We start from the raw sequence: 22,545 nt of genomic DNA on the forward strand, positions 1-22,545 counted from the left end.
GAGAGCGCGGCTTGAGCCCTCCCGGCTCCCGTCGCCGCGCTCCCTCCCTCGGCCGGCACCGCCCCATCGCAGCCCAGCGGCGCGGCGAGCGGAGGGGAGCGCAGGGCAGCGGCGCGGCGAGCTGCCGGGGGAGCGGCGATGTGAGTGCCGGGGGTCGGGAGGGAGCGGGCACAGCCCCCCGCCCTGCGAGCCGGGCTCGGGCAGGGCTGGTGGCGTGTGGTGCGGGGGCCGGGCCGGGGCTCCGCAGGCCGTGGGGAGCTCGGGGCTAGGGAGGCTGCGGCCGTGCCCCGGCTGTGGCCGGCGACCCCCGGCCCGCTGAGCGAGGTGTTTCACTGTCGCTCCGGTCCCTTTGCTCCCATCCGGCCTGCCGCTCGATCCAGGTTGTTTGCTTTTGCTGCGCTGCCTTGCTCTTATCGCCCCAGCACAGGCCGGGCAGCTTCGCCTCCCGCCGGTGGGACACTCGGCGTCCCTCAGTGCCAGGCATGGGGCACTCGGCGTCCCTCAGGGCCAGGGATGGGCACTCGGCGTCCCTCAGAGCCAGGGATGGGGCACTCGGCGTCCCTCAGAGCGAGGGATGGGCACTCGGCGTCCCTCAGAGCCAGGCATGGGGCACTCGGCGTCCCTCAGTGCCAGGGATGGGGCACTCGGCGTCCCTCAGTGCCAGGGATGGGGCACTCGGCGTCCCTCAGTGCCAGGCATGGGACACTGGGCGTCCCTCAGAGCCAGGGATGGGCACTGGGCGTCCCTCAGAGCGGGCCGGGAAGCTGCGAGGGGTGGGGGCCGTGGCTCCTCGCCCTGCACCCCCTCTCTCTGTACCCTTTCTCTCCCTCCCCGTCCCCTGCACTCCCTCCTGCCCCTCTCTCCGTCCCCCCTGGCCTCCCTCCCTCCCTATCCCAGGTTCCCCCACCCTTTGCCGCCTTTGGTTCTGGGCAAAGCGTGAGGAAGAAAATTGTCTGTGCCTTGGTTTTACCTGGGCAGCCTTACCTACTTGAAGCCTTTAATTAGAAAATTTGTGTTAATACCTGACCACAGATATTAACAGGTATTATTTTGGGGACAGGGATGTGTAAAAATCCAAGCTACTGTCTTTATTAGGTGACAGGGGCATATAGAATGGTGTTTCTATCTGCTTGTTTCTGTTGCTTTTCAAAATATCCTAACTTCCCTGCTGAAAAAAAATAATCTTGACGTGATCAAAAACTTCTCTAGAGGTCTGTCTATGGGGCAGTACTTGATGGTGAGCTGTGTGAGCCTGCCTTGCAGACTGATGCTAGGTACAGCAGCGTTCTTAATTTTAGTTGTTGCTAAAATTATACCTGAACAGATTCCTGACCCAATTTATGTTGCTGGTTTTTTCCTCTCTTCTAATTCTTATCGCATTCTTCCTGACATAGCCCATATCCTTCTTCTGCATCTACAGCAGCAGACCTCTGCTCTCAGGAGATATCCCTGACTTCAGATATTTAACTTTTGAAAGCTGGCTCAGACAGTTCACTTTAGGTTCCCTGTATAAGGGTGAAACATACACCTAAGGAGTTCAACATGCTTCTCAAGTGTCTCTTTCAGATGCAAAGTGTGGTGGTTTTGAGATGACAGTTTCCATCTATTGACAGGGAGAAGTGAGACAACTCTACCTCACTGTTTAGACAACTGAAGTTAGAGGAGATGACCCAGAGAACTGCAGCTCCATACATGCAGAGGGCTGCCTTCCCTGATATCTTTGTGCATTCTTGTATGTTAAAAGCGTTTGTGGCATTGGAAGTGGTTGAGTCACCATCCCTGGAGGTAGCTAAAAGACACATAGATGTGTCACTTAGGGACATGGTTGAGTGATGGATTTTGCAGTGCTAAGAGGGCTAAGAGTTGGACTCAATGACCTTAAAGTTATTTTCCAACCTTAATGATTCTGTGATTCTGTAAGTTACAATTTTGAAAAGAGGTTTGGCAAAGCAAATTCATGTGAATACAGGTCAGGCTGAGCAGCCCCTGCAGACTCTGTTTTCCATTGGATATTGTAATTTGTATGTAGTTCACAGGGGGCTAATATAATGATAAAAAGAAGCAGACATGTGGTTTGTGAATTACAATTTACCAAGGGCTTGCAAAAATATATTTGACTTGAGGGCCAGAAGAGCAAAGCCCTTCAGACAACTGCCATGTCTCATGTGGATGAAACTCTCATCTGGCTCTACTCTGTAGGAGCCCACATGTAAACATAAATTGTGTGGTCTGTTGGAAAGCCAACAAGCTGGGGTTGGGCAGGACAGTCACACAGAGTCAGGGGTAGTCTTTTCCTTACCTTATTTTTAAATGCCTTAAAAACCCCCAAACGTTAAGGGTATTTAACTAAGAGTTTTTAGGGTACAGTTAGTAAACTATGAATGAACAGGGTTGCTGTGAATTATTGGGGAGTGTGAGTCAATAGGGGCCATGACACTGGGACCTACTTCACAGTTCCAGAAAACATTTTTGGTCTTCTTCTCTGCCAATCTTAGTATTGCAATTTTAGATCTCACCAGTACTGGGATATTTGAATTAAAATTAGCTATTCTGGAACAGCTTCCCATGTGAAGGAGGGTCTGTTGTGAAATACATGGAATTCTTTTTTTTTTCTTTTGTTTTTTTCCACTTCTTTCTGTTACAGAAGTATTACTTTTGTTCAGAAGTATGCAGTATTTCAAATAGTGTTCAGAAATAATAACAGATTCTGTCCTTTTGACTGGCTGTTACAGAACAGCTGCAATATCTACCCTGAATTAATTTGCCTGTGTACTCAAGAACTTGAATCTTACTCACACACGTGACAATGCACATAGCAGCCCTTTAGTGCTCAAACTTGCAGAAAGCTCTAAGATGTTACATTCTTGTAAATTGTTTGGGGGTTTTAGATACTCAAACCAAAGTCTGCTGAGCCCATGTGTTCTGTTTTTTACCCCTGAGGTCTTCTGATTTGGACAGATCACATTTTTTACCCCTGATACAACCCCCCTGCATCCCTGCCAGATTTCAAGTCAGATGTTTTAGAAAAGAGCTATTCAAAGCAAATGCTTCCAGATTTTGTTTGTATAATAAAATTCTTTTTCATTGTGTTCAGAACCACCTAAACCAGTTGTTTCTCTTTCCCTCTTGATTTCAGTACATGGTAGGAACAAAATCCTCTGGCCCAATCTCCACATAAAGTTTGGCAAAGCTGTCTCAGCCCAAGATAGCTACTTTATGAGGGTTTGTAATCTTCCCTGTGTAAGGAAAGCTGTTTGCACCACCTGTTGAAACATTACTGGTACAGTGACTTGTGAGGAGAAGCAGCCTGCAGGTTGAGAGTTCAGAGCCCTGAACCAGCCTCTAATACGTGAGGCAGGTTATTTCTGAACCTGTCCTGTTGGCATACTCCCAAACACTGCACTGGGATGTGTAACCTGGTCACTGCAGCACGGGCTGTGTCATTCTCCTGGCTCAAGAAATGCATTGTGCTGAGTATAAGTACCTGAGTTTCAGTGCTTTCTCTCTGAGTTTCATCATTTTCATATCTTTTGGAATGGCAAATAACAGGCATTGTAAATGCAGAGTTGCTACTTGTTCTTTCTTGTCTTCTTGTTCACTCTGATGTTTTAAATTAGTTTCAGAAATCTGAAAATATTTTTAACGTTGATCAATTTCCAGTCTGCTGTTTGCAGCCAAGAGTTTGTCATCTCATGAGTTCCAAAAAACTAGCTTCATGTTCATTTCCTCCTTTTCCTTCCTTTTCCTTTAGCCCCCTAAAATGTTGTACATTCTTCTTCTGAGTGGTATAACCAGTAAAAGTTGAAAGAAGATCACTGTTCTTGGGGAGACACAAATTGCTTGTGAGTTAGCGTGGGATTTCCATCTGGTTGGGTCTACAGCAGTTTGCCCAGAGGTTTCCCAGTGCCCATCTGTTGGTGCTGCCCTGCTCCCTGGCAGCAGGCTGCCAAATCAACTTGCTCAGCCAGCTCGGGAAAGTCGGGCTCCAAAGAGAACCAGAACCTTGTGCCGAGTTAGAGCTTCACAGTAAAACTGGCACCTCTCTCTGGGCCTGTGTCACCAAGTCCCTTTTGGGAGCCACACCTGGCAAAATGTGAGCAGTGCTAAACCTGAACCACGCAGACGTGATGTACTCTAGACTGTCTCCTTGTTTTGCTAAAAGGGAGAAAGGGAGTTTTACTGGTGCTGGCCAGCTTTCTAGTCCTTAGGAGGCTGGCCCAGCTGTGGACATGAGAACAAGAATCAACCTTAACTTCTGTCAGAAGACAAGGAGTCTTAAAAGCTGTACTATTTTGACTGCAGTGACTTTATAAAATAGCTGTTTCCCCTTATTTGTACACAATTATTCAAGAATAAAAAACCTTTGCACTACTTTACTCTCAAGCCTGAATTTGTCAGATTGATGAAACAATCACAGACTTAAAAAATTGTCATGGATGTGAATTGTGACTGGAGTGCATGAAGAACTTGTAGCACTTCAATAATGTGGGGTTTCACTTCAGTTGCTTTTCCTTTCCAAATATTCCTCTTTGGTTTGCTCTCATTGCAGCACTGCTGCAACTTTGCAGGTTCTGCTGTTGTTACAGTGGCAGGTGTTATTTGATGGACATTTCAGCTGAGCTTGCTCTTTTTTTGCAGTGGTGTGAACTCAAGTAGAAAAATTTTAAGAGAATTATTTGGTATATAAGATTTATGATCCTAAGCCACAGAATTGAGATCCTAAGTTACACAATTGATTTCATTAATCATGAAGTGCAGGATTTAAGGTTCTTAGGATAGCTGTGCACACTACCATTTACATTTATTTTATTTGCAACAGTAGAGAGAGGTTTTTATGAAAACCAACAGGAGATGAAACTAAAAGACTTTTATCAAGATGTGGATTTGTACTGAAGTCACAGGTGTGCCCTCAGGTTCTCCAGAGTGATTACTCTATGTATTGCTGCAGTGGTTTGCAACAGATGTGGTGGCCAGCAGCATTTAGGGTAGAAATGGGTGTAAAATAGAGCTGTGAAAATACGGCTTGTCAAATTCTCAGGTCTTGACTTGTGGTGGGTGCAGCTGTGCAGTCTTAATTTTAGCACTTACATTTGATTCTGTTGAAGAGAAAGAGCCTCCTGTCTTAGGTTAAACTTGGAAGAAGGCAGAGGTTCTTGCGCATCCAAAACATGCAGTGAGACTTTTTTTAGTTTATGTTTTCTGTCAAAATTGGTCCATTGCTGTAGGAAGTTTAACCCTGCATTTAGCTGGAAATTTATTGTAGATGATGTCAAAGGGTTTAGAGACAATTTATAGCTCAAGCAGTAAAAGAGATCTTGAGGTATTTCTTAGCTTTGAATTTTTCCCTCCCACTCAGCTGGTTTACCAGCCAGAGCATTAGATTTCTTGGGCTTTGCCCCAGTATGTTTGGGTGTAAGTCTCAAAAAACCCCTTTTAATTAAATGTGTGATAAGTAATCACACAGTTCTAAAGTACACCATTTAGGGATGAGCGGATTTCTGTTTAAATCGGGGACAGCCCAGCTGCTTCTTTCTAGATTTCCAGGAAATTGCTTGAAAAGCTGTGCATTGCTAACCATGCTGTCGCTTATAGGTTGATATATTTTTGCAGAGTACATCCTTTGTACTTAGACTTGCTTAGACTTTCAAATAATCATAGCCTCTTGGCAATTGCATTTTTGTGTGAAACACTGGTGGGGAAAATGCATTTTAATACCTGCTTCAATTGTAGGAGTTGAGTTGGTCAGGTCTGTTTCTGTAATTAAAGAACTGCTCACACGTATCATAAGGGTTGAGGGTGCTATTGTTGTGCATGGAAGAAGTTTTGGTTTTATTGAATATCAGGAAGTACTGTCCTTGAATTTTATACAGTGGTCTTCAGACAAAAGGCCAAGATTCAAATTTTCTGATGTTATCAGTGTAATTGTATTTTTTTATTTTGTCCCTCATTCTTTGTCATTTTAACTTAAAAATATAGAAGTCTGTTGTTCAAATGTGTTTTGGTGAACCAAAGCATTGTGTCTGTTGCTGCAAGCCAATGAGAAATAGAATTGCTTATACATAAGTCTCATCTGGCATTAGAAAGCAGTTTTTGGTGAACAAACAGCCATTGGAGGTTGTTGGTTTTATTGTTAACTACATTGATATACTAACTTTTCAGTTCTGAAGAATTTTCCTCAAGTTTCCTCGCTTATCTAATTACATGGGTCAGAAATTCCTACTTTTTTACACTGAAACATCCAAACAATTTACTGCTGTGTCTGTGACCCCACAGGTCAGAATCTGGTCTGGGATTCACTCCCCACAGTAGCTCAGCGTTGTCCAGAACTGCACCTTTGTGTTGCTGAGTTCACTGTGTACAGTATCCAGCATTTTTATGAAAAACAGTGCAAGTTGCACTTTTCTGACAGTTCCATGTTTAAATGGGGTACCTAGAGCTGCTTGTTTATCTCTGGCTTGCTTTGTCTTGTATTTCTGGTTCTTACAGCACCGCCTCAGTTGTAAAAATTCTGCAGTTTTTGGAGGTCAGATGGTCAAAGTCCCAATACTGAACTGTGCTTTATGAGACACAGTTGTTAATACAGCTACTCTTGGTAGACTTGGTTTAAAAAAAGACAATCAAACTCTTAGTATTTAATCACCCAATGAAGACTAAATTTAGTTTCTGAAGATATATATAAATATATATGAAAACCTGTGGCTTTGGTTATTGTTTCAGATTATACATCTTTTTTTTTCTTTCCCCAGGGCCGATTACTGGAAATCTCAGCCTAAAAAATTCTGCGATTACTGCAAGTGCTGGATAGCAGACAACAGACCTGTATGATGGTCTACCATACTATGTCCATTATTTGAAACATTAGGAATTTGAATTACAGGCTTTAAACATCACTTTTTGATACTACTCTCTTGATGCATGCAATTTGTTCTATAATAATGCCTTTGTAGTACGTGTAGTGCTTAAAATATATTGCATGAGAAGCAGATACCCACATACAAGATGGTGTCTGCTGCTCTCCTTGGCAATACAGATAGGGACTAAATATCTGACCCTGCTTATTCTTCGAGTTCTGTAACTTAACATTTGGTCTGTCTTGAAACTCTCTTTGCCTGTCCTTCGCTTTCATGTGCAAGCAGAAAGTAAAACCTGGCGTCTGTACTGTTTGTATGTGGTAGGCACAGTACAGCCAGTGCTCTGAGCTCCTAAAGCAGGTTTCTTTCATTTCACACAGCCCACAGAAGCATTACTGGGTTACAGAAAGGTGTTTCAGACTTGCAGATGCCTTTTGCAGACTACTAGACACATTGGTGTCTTCCTTAGCAGTAGATTTTGCATTCCTGACTGGATGCCAGGGGTATTCCTAGAGCTGAGCTTCCTCTGGCTTACAGTAAGATACCTAATTAGCTCACATGAACTGCAGGTATCTGCAAGAGTAAGTGAAGAGAAATACATGTCAAGGGCAGGATTTGAGCAATTTGTAAAGTCTGTCTCTAAACGAGATGAGTCATCCTGGGATATGCATCCTCTGCACATCAGTTTGTGCAAAGGTCAGGCTTAGGCATCTAACACCCAAATGCACAGATGTTTTTATGTGAGAACCACATGAGGACTACCACTGTTGTAGCTGAGCTTCTGAGCTCCAGCTCCGACTGGTGTCAGTCTTTCTGGCAGCTTTTTGCCTTGCAGACTGTTCTGTTATCCTTAGTTATCCAACTCACCCACTTTGCCTTTTCCTCCTTTTCTCTCTCTTTTTCAGATTTTTGAACCTGCAGATTAGTTTAAATTCATGAGATAGTTCCGAAGTGCAGCATAATGTAATTAAGGGCAGTAATACTTGGAACTCTAAATAACCCATGTGGTTTTTAAAAGTTTGCATGAGAATAGGGGCAAAAAAATTCCTGATGATAGAATCCTGAAGGACAGCATGAAGAGGGAACCCAGATTCCCTGTTATTTGTCTCTAACATGTGTGTTGAGCAGTATTATTTGAAAAAAAAAAAGAATCTTATTCTAATACTATGAGATTACTCATAGTAATCTCATAGTATCTATGAGATTACTCATAGAATCTAATACTATGAGATTTTATAATTTCTCTGTTGAATGTTTCTCAGTGTTCCTTTATTCCTATAGCCATTTTAGAGCTGTAGTGTTTGCTGTAAGTCTTCTCAGAACAGGTTACATTTAGGCTTGTTCAACTAAAATGAGTCCAACTAAATTTTAAGTAACTAAAATTAACTGTTTTAAAATTGTATAATACATATTACTTTTCTTGGTTTTTTTCTTACTTTGAAGAGCATTGATTTTCATGAAAGAGGAAAGAATCATAAAGAAAATGTGGCAAAGAGAATTAGTGAGGTAACTCAAATATCTTAATTGCACAAATGCTTATTTTTGCTCTTTTTCATTATCAGATTGGTTTAATTTATTCTCTTGGGGTTTTTTTTGTTTTGTTTTAGATTAAGAAGAAAAGCTTGGAAAAGGCAAAAGAAGAAGAAAACATGTCAAAAGAATTTGCAGCAATGGAGGAGGCTGCAATGAAAGCATATCAAGAGGACATGAAAAGGCTTGGAATTAAGCCAGGTAGTTCATATAGCTGCCAGAAGATTAAAGACAGAATTGAAAGAATATTGAATAGCAAAGTTTTGTCTTAAATTAGGTTTAGGAGCGAGAGAGAAGGCCTCCAGGACTGTTGCTCATTTTAAAAAAATTGAGTCTGCAAATTGCCAGCAGTAGAAGTTGCAGTACAGAGTATTTATAGCTATGGTATCCCCTGATTCATGGAACAATCAAATTTGGAGTAGAAAAATTAAACAATGTGTTAACAGAAAATTAGACTGTAGTTGGTGCTTTCAATCAGCAGTGCAGCTTCCATTGATTAATTTTATGTTTCACTTTTGCCAGTTGGAGGCAAAAGTTCTCATGAGTAGGAGAGGCTGGGTTCCCACTGGTGTGAAACAGTGGAGATGAGAATCTCCTAGTCAGCTTGCAGCCCAACAAGTACCTTTGTTCTGGACATTGAAGACAAAATTGTCCTTTAAAAACAAGTTTGTAGTTTCAGGCCCTTATAGCAGCTGTCTTTTTCATAACTCTTTTATTTTCTCTTTTGTTGTTCAATTAGAGCTCATTGGTCCTTATGATTTTTCTCTTTCTAACTCATAATTTTAAATTTGGATGTTGTTATTGTTATGATGCTATAGTAGTAGTAAAAAGCATGATTCTTTTAATATAGTCTTTTAAGTGCACCTGCTAGGAGTGATTTTCATTCATTAATGATTTTCACTCATTAGTGAGAATACTCATAAGAACATTTCCTATTTTCTGTTGTGCAAGAGTGACTAATATTCAAGTTCAGAATAGTACTCTTTTTTCAAGGATATTTTTATTCTCCAAGATGATGTAGGTTCCAGTTCAACACAGAGTAAAACACAGAGTAACACAGTGGAAACTAAAGCAAAGAAAGAAAAGAAAGAGAAGAAGGAAAAGAAAGAAAAGAAAAAAAAGACACCTCAGGATGCCTCAAAAATTGAAACAAAGGAGTGGGTGCAAGGATTATCTCCCGAAGGCTATACGTACTACTACAACACAAAAACTGGAGGTAAAAGCTATTGAGGAGCATGTGCAGATATTATTACCAAATCTAAGTGAGAAAAGACTATCTGCATTTTTTTTTTTACTTCTCTGCTCTCTCAGTAGTATGCTGTTAATTAAAATGTGAACATGTAGATGGAGTTTTGGTATACAGCATTTGAGACTTGGGTATCCAGAATTTCAGACTGGTTTTACTGTTGATTAATAATGGAAGAATACAGTAATTCCAGTTTCTGGAAATGTTTAGCCTGCCAGGGGTTAAGTACACAAAGATAGCAGTGTTCTTCCTGAAGAAGCTTTGTGATCAGGGATGTGAAATAAACTCATTGTGTCTTTCCACATTCACAGGATTTATCTAACTGACTTCTCTTGAGGAGCTTCATGTCGTGATTTAATTTAGAATATAAAAGCAACCTTCTTTTATGCTTAATGAGAATATTACAAAATGTTTCTTAAAAATTTAAGGATTAACATTAGTATTTACTATAGTCTGTCATAATTTCATAATTTTTTTTAAACTAAAAATCCCATATCTCTGTATCAGGCATAGTAATAGAGTCTGGAGGGTTGTTAGCTCCAGTAAAGCCAGCTGTAATTATGATACTTTGGTTTATTGTTCCTACCATAGTTAGGTCAAGGATTATTCATATTCCAGCATGGTGTATATATATTTATATAATTTGTTTGTACGTGTGCATGCTGCAGTGTCATATCCTTTAGATCTGTTTTTAGTAAAGATTATGAAATATAAATGAAATTGAATGATGTGAAATGGGTGAAATATGCTTTTGTTTTTTAAGAATCACAGTGGGAGAAACCGAAAGGATTCCAAGGCAACTCTCAAAACTCACAAACGGTAATCAAATTATTAATAGTTTTTTGACCTTGTAAACACTTAAATAATCTAAGCAATTTACAAGTCATCTGATTGAGGAAGATGAATTTTTTGCCCTTTAAAGTTAGGAAAATATAATTTGAATATGTAAAATCTTTTGTGATGAACTGCAGTTTTTCTATAGAAATTCTCTTTGACTAATTTCTCTGTCAAGAGAAGAGAAGTAATTAGTGATGGTTGGGTTCCTGCAGAATATATTTATTTTATGCTTCAACCCATAAAATGGAAAGCTTTTGGGAAATTCTGAATAAATTCTGCTAAACCTTTTTTGAATTAAATGTAATTATAAAAACTAAACATTACACAGTTGGAATAGTTAAGCTTCCTTTATCTAAGGCAACAATGAGACTGCATTGTAGTAGTTGAAAAAAAAAAAGATTGCCCATTTTTTTGTGTTTGTTTTATGATACAGTTACATAATAAATTGTGTTTCACTGGGGTTCTTACAGTTATGGAACCTATATGCAAGCGATTATTCAGCAAAATTAGTCATTTAGTACATTACTTAATTTTCCTTATTTGAGGCACAGAAAAACTTGTAGAATAGTCCAAAGGCAGAAAAAATTCTTAGTATGATTAATGGGTTTTCCCACGATACTTACCACTCCAGGATTTTTGTGCTGCACAGCATTAAAAATGGGATTTTTCCAACACTCCTGTGATGTCACGTTTCCCAGTTTTCAAGATTGGTGTCATATATACACTTTAATTTGATGTCAATTTTGTTGGGTATGCAAATGTTGGATTTTACTGTAGAGTTCAAAAGAACCTGGTGTTTTCAGAGTGCTTGATATTCGGTAGCTCTGTATCATTACATTGCATGCTACTCTGGCTTTCTGATTCCCTTGTCCTGTGGTTTTGCACAACTTGTTAATCAGCACTTTATCTTTCCAGTCAATGCATAGCATTGAAATATGTAAAGTCACTCTTACTGTAGCCTTCCACTGAAGATGTGGTCCTGAAACTAATCTTGTATGGTCCTTGGTACATATTTACCCTGGCAGTGACCTAGTTCAGGCAGTGAAGGCATCAGAGTTGAGGTTAGTGCTTTGGAGACTTATTCCCTTGCTATCAGCATTCTGAATAATCAGAAAAAATGCCAATGTGGGCAGAGCAGATTGGGGGTGAGAAGGCACTCCCTTCTTGGCATCAATTTGAAGTTAGCTCATCCTAGCCATATCAGAAGCACACACCTTCAGCCCCCAGTATCTCTAACACCACACAGCTGTATTTCTGTATTTTGCCATTCCTCCCTCACCCTGCTCGGTGACTTCGTCCTGTCCTGAGTTATTTTCGCTATCGCTAAAAACAAGCGTTTGATTGCTCCCTTATTTAGTCTGAGCTAAGGATATTGGGAACATTCCAGATCTCTAGCAAGGACTAGGACTCACTGCCCAGAAATTAAAGGGCATACTTGCAATACATTGTGCCAGGAGCCCTCCTGGCTTTACAGCATGTTAGATTTTGCTTAGACTTGGCAAGAGGTGGGGAGGACATGAAGGGGCATGTTGAAGGCTGCCTATAACCAGTTAGACTGACAGTGTGCTTCTCAGCATTCAGGTCACACTCAGTGTGCCTAGTGTCAGTATTGGCTGAAAACCTCCAACCAACAGGTCTACAAATGCTCTGGATATAATTCATAAAAAGAAGAGATGGGTTATATGTTTTTGGCCTCTTTATCCTTAAAATAAACTTTCCTTTGGCTTCTTTTGTCAAAACGCACTTAAACTTCTGAGGTCAAAACCTTGAGAAAGCATGATTCTGAAGGCTTTTGTGCCTTTGCCTGCTCTGAAACTATCAGTACAATATTTTGTGTTTACAGAGTGGGTGCAAGAGCTTTAGCTTCTGACTGTATTGTGCTTTTATTAAAAAAACCCCAAAGTTTTAACGAGAGTATTAAGCAAATGTATAGGTATACAAAAACCTGTCTGTGTATCTCTGTATACATAATATGCATTTATTAATACCAAAATAATACATGGCGAAGTTTCTTAACACAGAGCTGGCAGTATTGGTACTTAAGGAGCAGGGAGGTAGTTGTGTGCATAAGAAGGGATGAAAACTGTTTTCTTTAGGAAGATGTTAGGACATTTGTAATGACTGATTATATAGCTGTAACTGATTCTGAAAAAAAAATTACATACCCACAAAGATATACCAGCAATTTTGGTCACATTTCATGTTTATTTATTAACCAGTAGGGAAAAAAAGTGCATTGTTGAAATTGGTACTTTAGTAAAGAAGTAAAATTGTTTGCATGCAAAGTTTGATTCCATAATTATTTGTTGTAATTTGCTGTTTCAGGATAAATTTTTTTTGTTTGTGTTTATTTCATTTGTGATACAATTTATTGGTACTAGTTTTCTGTAGCCCTCACAAAGTCCTAAGTCCCAGAGAATTTTTTCAGCAGTCTCCACTAAAGAGAATGACACAAATAGGAAATTACAGCCTCAGGGGTGAATACTTTGAGAAAACCCAAACATGTAAAATAATGGCCCATATAAAAATCCAAACAGTATGGTAACAGTTATTATGCAGCCTCATACTAATTATCCACTGTTTGAGAAATAATTGTGTAGGTGCATTTGCAGTATTTTAAGTTATGGAATTCCATCTCATTGGAGTCAGAGGGAATACTTTCTAACAATATAAGGGATTCAAGCTTTAAACCAGTAAGGTGGTCACAGACAAAAAGTACTCAAGGGTTGAATGGACTCATAAATGATGCATTGGCTGATCCTGAAAACTTTTTTTCATGAGCTCCTGTATTTTTTTCCTAGGGAGCAGAGTGGGTGGAAGGTGTCACTGAAGATGGTCATACCTATTACTATAACACACAAACTGGAGGTAAGTACTTTCTTCTTAAACTCTGCGTCGGGAGAGAGGGCTTTCAGAAAAACCTCTTTTTTTGTTTTGCAAATAGCTGAATTTTTTACTAAGTTCTGTATTTTTTAAGCTGCTGTCTTAGTTGGAATAAAATAGTTGCTTAAGTCAGCACTGGCTTTCTGGCTGCCTTGTCAGTGTGCATATGTTTTTGCTTCAGAGGTTTTTTTGGACATTCAACTCATAATTCTAAATTAGGCATTCATCTTTACTACATATATATTGGAATTACAATTTGGAAACCAGAAGAAGGCAGGATTTTGTGTTCATGAGCATGTAGAACTGACTAAGAATCCCCTCCAAACTTTTCCTCTTGCTGATGTAGCGCTGATAAGAAAGTCCAGAATCTTACCTCCTACTTCTTTTCCACTTTCTTCTCCCTACATGGGGAGCTTTGTGGAAACTCCCTCAGAATAGCATCTGTTTTCTAAATCTATTTGAATCATTTTAAGGTCAATGATGCCTCTCTGGAGAGCAAGTGATTTTTTTGCTGGCTATGAGTTTTCCTTCTGCAGTTGGGTATGAAGTGGCATTACTAATGATGCCAAGAATAGGGGGGAAAAAAAACAACCAAAAAAAACCAACCAATAAAACTAATCCAAAACCTTTCGGTTTTTCATTGGGCCACTCCCCTGCCCAAAAGATTTGCAATTTCTTTTGAAAGGGAAAGGAGATGTTGGTTATTTTTAAACCTTGCCTTTCAAGTTCAGATACATTTTTGCCTATGTTTGCTGTTCTTTTAAGTACTTCATGGACATATGACACTTCTGAAGAATGTGTTTCTAGTCATCACATTTGGCAGAATTTTGGCTTTTGAGATTTCAAATTGATCCCTCACTTTTATATAGCTGTAAGTGTGTGTCTTGGGAGTGCTTGAAAATGACTTCTCTGTTCTGTTAACAGTAATCCCATCCTCTAACGACAAGACAAATTTTTAACTGATATAAATACTTACAAGTGTCTCGTGTCAGTCACATAACTTAGGGGACTGATGGCTCCAGGCTGGGTGCTACCAGTCTGGGAGGCTGCACCTACTGCACTCTTTATGTGGCACCTGGGAAAGTGGACTTGCTCAGTTACTGATCTGAAGCCAGGTGACAGCAGTACCCTTAAGAGACTCTGCTGTTCACTGCCAGTTTCTTACATCTTTATTTCTTCAAGATACATCTAGGCACCTACATGTTGTATTGTTTGCAGTTAGGAAAAAAAGTAGGGGTTTTTTACATCTGAAAGCTTATGTAAAATTATAGACTGAAAGTTGGGGTACTTTTGCTGTATTCTTACTAAAACCAGTTTTAAGACCATTGAGTCAACTTTTATTTGAGTATTTCTTCTCAGTGTATATACTGCAATACTACTTTTAAATTGAAAATGAGGCTATATGTGTATGTGCATATCGTGTATGTACTTCCGTGTCTTTTCAGATTGATGTTTGTATTTCCTTGTTTGCTTGAGAGCTCTTTTAATTAGAGACCTAACATTACTAAGAAAAGTAGCGCCAGAAAAGGGTTTAGCTGCCTGGAGACCTGAAGCTTGCAGTTATCATTCTTTACTTTATCCTGTCCTTGTAATCAATGAACAGCTCAAATCAAATAGGCACATCTACAGGGCAGTTAATTTATTTTTCTCTCCTGTGTAAGGATGAGAGAGACCACAGTCTTGTGGGTCACAGTTCGCTGTGTGTGATGTTTTTTGTAAGAGCTAATTAAAACAAGTTTTATCACCCGTGAACTCAGCTGTCCTGACTGTGTCCTGTGTCTCTGCTGGGAAGAAATGTTATCTTTCTGATTATTGTTATTAAAACAAATGTACCAAACAAAGGCAAAAGCTTTTTGCTAAATTATTTGCTGTATTTTTGCATAAGGCAGCACTGCTTCTGAAAGGTTATGTTGTCAAAGCAATAAGAGATCAAAACAAGAAGCATAAATAATGTGGTTGTTCAAATGTCTTGGACAGTATCCACATGGGAGAAACCGGCTGGTTTTGTTTCATCTTCAAATGAGAAGGGTCAGAGTGACAAGCCTGCAGAAACAGCATCTGAATCAGACTCAGAAGACAGTGAGAATGAAGAAGAGAGTTCAGAAACAAACTTCAAGGTAAGTTTTCCTCAGATTTATTTTGCATAGAAAATTATAACTGAATCTTTGAGGATTTGTGGTAGGCTGTACTTACTGAAATGAGATTGAAATGTGTGACCAAAAGTAAAATTTTGCGCTGCTTAATTAAATGAATCTTTATTCAATTATTTGGCTCATTAGTGGCACTGTTCCAGAATAGAAAGCATGATCTTTTCTTCAACACACCAGAAGTACCTTGAGTTCTACAAGACTTGTGATGTTCTCTGAGAAAGGTCACTGTCATCTCTCTGAAATAATCCACAAAATGGTTTGGATTTCAGTGTGAGGATGACTTCAGCCTTTCATTGGTAAATGTGACTGCCAATAGACCTTCAGGGAATACTTTGGACTGAAAATGACATGGTTGTATTTTCCTTATTAAATTGAGAAAAAACACAGCACATAGTACAAAATCTCTATCAATTACATATTTAAAACATACACTGAAACTTGAGATAAAACATGTGATAATGTCTCTGGTTGAGTTAGATGGTTTCCCTGAAGCTGGTAATTCAGAACAGACACAGGCAATTTAAATACAAAATGTATTCGTAGACAGGTATTCATTGTAAAACACGTACTTTTGTATCACTGTGCATCATTACAAACTGCTACCAGGTATTAGCAATAAGTGTGTGCATCTGCATGTAGAGGAAGTAGTATTTGACATTTTTCATCTTTATTTTAAGATATGCTAAGCTTTGTTTTCCAGTGAGTTTAAAGTTTGCTAACTTCAGCCTTGGTAGATGGGATTTTCCTGCTTTAATTTCTTGTGACATTAAAGATACATTTTTCATCTATAAAACTCAAGAAGAAAAGTTTGTAAATCTACATACTACATATTGCAATATGAATTTATTTCTTCAAGCTACTTTTGGTTGAAAAGCATGAATAGTAGATAATAATAGTAGCAAATAAAAGATGTAAAATAAAGCTACATTATGTTTTTATTTAGGCTTTTTTGCTTAAGATGGGTTTTTTCCTCTTTAGAGGAAAGGAGATAATGGTGAGGAATCAGAGGAAGGGAAAAAATCTCCCAAAGCTAAAAAGTTAAGCCCTTATGGGAAATGGCGAGAAGTTAAGTCAGAAGAAACCACGGATAAAGAGAAGAGTACATCAGCTTCCCAAGAAACCTCTAGTGATGGATCTAACATGACCAACCCTTATGGAAAATGGAAAGCACTTAAAGAAGTAGGGGAAGAACAAGAAGAAGAAGCAGGGTGAGTATCTTTTTACCATCCTTACTTTCATAATGTTGTTTGCAAGAACTGAAGCTTTTTCCTCTGAATTCTGGCAGAATTAGCACAACTGTGACTGGAAATATTGCCCAAATACAATTCTTTTCACAATGATTATTTTAAGTAATAGTTCTCCTTTGCAGACAGAGGTGGTGTTTTGGGTTTTGTGTACAAGTTCACCATGAGTACAAAGTAAATTGAAGTGATTTAAGAATCATAGTCATGCACTATTTTTTCAGAGGCTGAGTATCAAATATTTAAATGTTGTTACTCTGAGCTTATGTTCCTTACATCATCTCCTTCAACAAACTGATTCAGCTGCCCCAGGAGTTCCTGTGATCTCTCTCTCTCTCTCCCCCATGTCAGACCAATGAACTGCAGATGTTTTCATGAAGTGCATCTGATCAGAAGGGTTGTTTTGTTTGTCTGCATAATGCCTGTGGTGGATCTTTTGTTTCTTCCTTGTGAAGTATGCTTTTTATTGTCAGCTTCTTCTTGTGGGTTCCTCAAGGAGTCTGGCAAAAATAGGTTTTGGAGAGTGAAAAGAGTCTTTCCCCTTATGCCTTCTCCATTCTTCAATGTTATTGAGCAGGTAGAGCTCCGACAGTGTTGATACTAAATTAAGCACTGATGTACTTCTTGGAGATGATAATGTTCACGTAACACCTCCTGATTGCACCGGCTAAACCGCTCCTTGTCTCCTGAGCTGAAGAATTCTTTTAGATTTTTGGAAAGCACTGTGTAGTAAAAAGTGCTTTCAGCCACTGCACCTGATAGATCAGTCTGTACTTCAACAGACAGGCTTGAGATGAGCACATGTGTCAATGAGACAAATGCAGTTGTTCATTATTTGCTTTAAATTCAGTCTAGGAACAGTGTCAACCACTTCCAGAAAGTTTACACTTTTGGGAACTACAACAATCATATTTTCTTGACTTGCCATCATTCTTGTGGCTCCTATTTGGGTGCTTGAACCAGGTCCATGTCTTCCTAGAAGCATGGAACCTCAGACTGGGTGTAGTAGACGAGCTGACATCAGGCTAACACTCAGTAGTAGCAGAAGTATTCGTGTGTGGATTGGCCAGTATCTCTGCAGCAGTGTTGTACTGGTGCAATACCTTTGATTTAGGTAACTTTCTGCCAGCTCTTTGGTTCTTCTTCTTCGTCATATGTTTGTGCCACGGGTTATCCTTGTGGAACACAGTGTTTTGCTGCTGACCCCTTAAAATTGATAGGTCATTTTTAGTTGTTGTCTTTGATTTGTTTGGATCATTATTTGCTGTGATCCTGCCCTCCAAAGCCGCCTCTCCCAGCTGAGGATTGCTGTCTGATTTGGTAAGCTGAGTCTCTCTTTCTGCCATGCAGTCCCTTCAGAATGGACACTTGAGGCAAACAACTCAATGGTGTTCTGGCAGTGAACCCTGCTGCTACTCACTGTCTCCCATTTTTCAATAGTCTCACACTTACAGACATACAGCCCCGTTACCTCTTGCAGGACAGTCGGCACAATGAGTGCTTGGGCCATGCTATAAGTTCTGTACAAAATGAGGCATTCGTTTGTTGCTTTTTATGGCAGCCCACGCAGAAGAAACAAAGAACACGGGTGTTTTTTGTTGATGCCTGTCATGTTGATAACTACAAGACTGCATCTAGCTCAAAGCTGTTTTGTCAAATAAAAATAGCTGTTGCTGACTGCAGTACACCATGTTGCTTTCTGCATGTAGATTAACCCTTTTATATTTTCCTCTCTTCTTCCAGTGAAAAAGTGGACCTGGAGCTTCCAAGTACCGAGAGTGACAATGTAGCAGCCCCAGTGCTAGAGGATCCAGAAGAGGAAACAGTCATATTTAAAGAGAAGACAGTCACCTCCCTCGGAGACCTGACAGAAGGGGTGCCCATGTTTAAGAAGAGGAAATTTGAAAATGGAAAATCTAGAAACTTAAGACAAAGACTAAGTGATCAGTAATACTTAACAAATCATTTTAGATTCTGTTTAAGCTAGAGTGAATCAAAAGTATAATATTTTCAACAGGCTTTTATAAAGAAAGTGTTGGATAGAAGTTAAGGATTTATAGGTAATAAAGCATACGTGAGTTTAATATTTTTTTATTTTATTTTGATGTGATTGGTTTTGGAATGGAAGTTTGTGTGAAATTACTTATGCAATATTGTACATACATGTATTCTTTATTGTAACCATGCCATCCAAGTTCTATTTGCTCTGTGTATGCTGTTTTAAATACATTTCATAAGGGTTTTTTACTCCTTTTCTAAGTATGTGAGAATGCAGTAATCCTTAATCTGACAAAAATGAAGCAGACCTTCTATTTTCATAGAGGAACAGGATCAACAGAATATACTAGAGAGTAAAATCATCCCCCAAGATTGTTTATGTGGTGTAGTTTCTCCACTAACAAGTAAAATATTGTGCTTACTAACCTTTGTCTGATCGCTTGCAAAAGAGTGGGTGGTGAGACTGCCAGCATTTCAAACTGATCATTTAGAAGCTGTTTTTAGAAGAGTTAGTCACATCAGTGCCACCCATTCCAAATGATGTTCTGAAAAATTATTTGTGTATGCACATGGTAAATGTATTAAACCTCTGCAGGAGATTTAACTCTGATCAATCCTAACTTGTAGTCACAGCACCAGAGCCACCCCTGTTGGAGTAGACTTTTCTGTGATATCTTCCTGTCTCCTGCTTTGTTGTCTACTTGAATTTTTCCTTCCTTTTACTTATCAAGTTTTCTTTTTTAGTCTTGCTTTCTTTTTGTCTATTTCCTAGCAAAAAACCACTTGCCTGATATTTTAATGAAAAAATACTTTAGAGACTTGGCCCTGCTACAGCATACAGGACCATTTTTGAGGTGGTTGTGTTTTTTCTGTTGGTAAGAAGTGTGTGTTTTATGGTTGCAGTGTTGGATAAGCTGAGAGGGCCTAAGTGTGTTGAAGCTTCATCATTCTCGTTACCACAGGGGAGGAAACCAAAAGATCAGCAGAGCTGATGGCTGTAGAGTCCAAGTTGACTTGGACATTTTCTGAAGGATTGTCCCACTTGGTGGGATTGGTCTGCATTAGCATCACCAGGATTCATTGTCTGTGTCAGAATATAGCTGCACTCATTGCTTCTCTAGCCACCAAACAGTGAACCAGAAAGGTCCAAATAATGAATCTGTTAAAAACTATGTCTCTAATCTTAAAGCTCACTAGTGTTTTGTTCAGGAGAGTCTCAGTCAAGAAAAAAAGGAATGCAGCTAAGGCAGTTGTCAAGAGTCCAGCAACATAGAGTTAGTAACTGCTGAGCTTGAATGTCTTTGAGAAAACAACTATTAATCTGTTGGATCAATTGAGAAAGGAGTGCAGGATAGGGAATCTGGTTTATTCTGTATTACAGTGGAAGCTGAAGTTCTTTTTTCTATTCTTAGAAGAGAATTAGTTATTGTATTTAATCCCATGTGTTTTCTTGGCTTCCGCAGGGTTGGTGTAATTTGGGTGATGTTTGTTCTGATAAATTGGAAAGTTTACTGTAATATCTGACCTATTATTATTTAGAGATGCAGGACACATGCAGGATGCTTCAAATTCTGAGATGCAGGAATGTATGAAATGTACTCCCAGAAGAGGGTTTCTTAATCAGGCTTTAGGGTTTGTTCTTACTTGCGCATTACTCTGGGAGCCTGCACTAACTTGAAGTTTTCTTGTGTTTGTGGCCAATTTACACAAGTCCTGCTAAGTAGCTTTCCTTCATCTTGAATCCATCACATCTTCTCTTTTTGAAATCATAAACAGCATCCCTGTGTGACAGGATCTTCAGTGTCCCACCAGTGCTTCTCTTCACCCATTCCAGCCTGTGTCTGCCTGGACTACACTTGCCTGGATGGATTTCCCTGGGCTAGTTCACCTTGATTAAGGCCATGCATGATATCACCAGTACTTCTTAGCATATTGGAAGTAACTCTTGATACTTCCCTAAACCTCATTTGCTTTTCCCATGACCTCACACACTGTCGGCCATGGGCACCGTCACCAGTGATTTAGCACTATTCTTTCTGCCCCTTTGCTTTTGCCAGCTGCTGACTTACCAGCTGGTCATGCTTTCCTTTCAAGCACAATTCTTTATTTTCTTAGACATTTTTTTGTACTGCTGTACTCATCCTCCTTCTGTTACTCCAAAGTATATGCATTTCATTATGATTTCTGAAAAGTTGTTTTTGTTTATTAGTGCAGTTTTATCGAATAGTATAGAGTTTTCTTGTAGGTTCCACTTTTAATGTCCTCTGAGGAGGATAGCTTTCCTCTTTTAGTGAGGTTCCCCAAATATTAGCATCTTTCCTTTAAAATGCTTTGTCACTTTGAAGTGGTCACAGGCAGCGATTTAAGATACCTGTAACTAAATCTCTTGAGCAGATGTTTAAAGACATCTGAAAATGAGTGCTCAAAACTTCTTTCCTTGTGGAGCTGCTGTTAGTTGTAATATGAGCCAAAGGTCTTTGTATTGTATTAAGTAGAAAAACCAGAACATTAGGAAAAAAGACTGAAAGTTTTCTTTGCTTACAGCTAGTAAAAGTTAGTTTAAATACCATACGTGTGGTTTAAGCTGATGTGACTTTTAAAGCCTGCATTTCACAAAGAAATACAGCACTTTGCTCTCCACTACCTCTGAAAGTCAGAGACCAGTTAATTCTTTGTTCTTAAGTGTAAGTTATAAAAAAGGCCAGTTGAGTTTTGATATATCCTAAACCATTGCTTAATTTTGCACCATGCTGTCATTCAATTTCCTTACTGTGTTTCTAAACCAAATATTTTCTGCTCTACACAAAAACATTGTCTTGTGTGAGATTTAAGGCAGACATTGCTTTTCCAGGACATCTGTTTTGCACAGATTTCCCTCCCTTCTGTCCTAGCTCCCTGCAAACTCTTCTGCTTTTGGAATTTGCTATAGGAGCCCTCTAGGTATTGCCACTGTTACCCTCCTCATCTGCTAACCCTTCTTTGGGCTGTGCTGGCTTTTGACAAAGGAATGTTCTTTTTACTGTTTCAGCCAAGAGTTGTCTTTTCTGGCTGATCTATTTTCTATCAGACAGTGTTTTTATCTGCTTGCCTGTTTTTATTGCCAGCTCTTTGACTACACCTTTGGTTTTATGTGATGTCATAAGCATTATGAGCAATATGAGGAGAGCCAGAGAGCAGGGGGCAGTCATTGCAATTTCTGATGATGATGATTTCTTCTGTGTGGTTTTGAGCCAGTCAATTCACTGCTCTGTAATTTTCTTTCCTTGCCTCATGTTTTCATCCACCCTGTCTGCTTAGAAAGGCGGCTTCACAGCATAAGACTCGTGTGTGTTTTTACAGCAAGGCCTGCCTGAAGTTGGGGAGGCTTTTAGAAGCAAATATATTGCATATATGGAAAAAAGAAAAATTGTTTTGTTGAGCATTTGCTATGCCAGGAGCTGTGCAGAGACTGCTCAATTTTACCCATGTTACAGAATAATCCTTGTTCTTATTTAGGCTAAAATGCATTTTAATCCTTCACCTGGGGATTTGTAGATTGAAATCCACAAATTTCAATCCTCATAGATAAAATTTGACACCCTTATAGATAAAATTTGTGCCTGCAGCATCCTCCAGTTCCAATATTCAGTTTTAGAAGTGGGAGGGCTGGGGAGATCATGACATGGATCTGAGTTAAATTCACTAACTTGTGCATGGATAAGTATTTCCCCTTTTTCTATTTTCTTCCCTGAAAGAAATTTTATTTCAGTGCAAATTTGGGCATCTCAGAAAGGGAGTAAAAAACAATTTCATGCTGCTTGGTTTCTTTT

General features: G+C 39.4%; 1 protein-coding gene across 1 annotated transcript; it reads left to right on the top strand.

Annotated features, from left to right (window-relative positions):
• The first annotated feature begins 62 nt into the window (after positions 1 to 62).
• Positions 63 to 22,277, top strand: WBP4 (WW domain binding protein 4). The gene is made up of 10 exons (XM_058018861.1): positions 63 to 140; positions 6,747 to 6,819; positions 8,295 to 8,357; positions 8,459 to 8,582; positions 9,394 to 9,597; positions 10,391 to 10,446; positions 13,266 to 13,332; positions 15,325 to 15,464; positions 16,476 to 16,705; positions 18,482 to 22,277. Coding segments are annotated over exons 1-10 (1,167 nt in total). The 5' UTR covers positions 63 to 138; the 3' UTR covers positions 18,690 to 22,277.
• Positions 22,278 to 22,545: the final 268 nt, after the last annotated feature.

Source organism: Melospiza georgiana, chromosome 2, assembly GCF_028018845.1.
Source record: "Melospiza georgiana isolate bMelGeo1 chromosome 2, bMelGeo1.pri, whole genome shotgun sequence".
Classification (NCBI taxonomy): domain Eukaryota; kingdom Metazoa; phylum Chordata; class Aves; order Passeriformes; family Passerellidae; genus Melospiza; species Melospiza georgiana.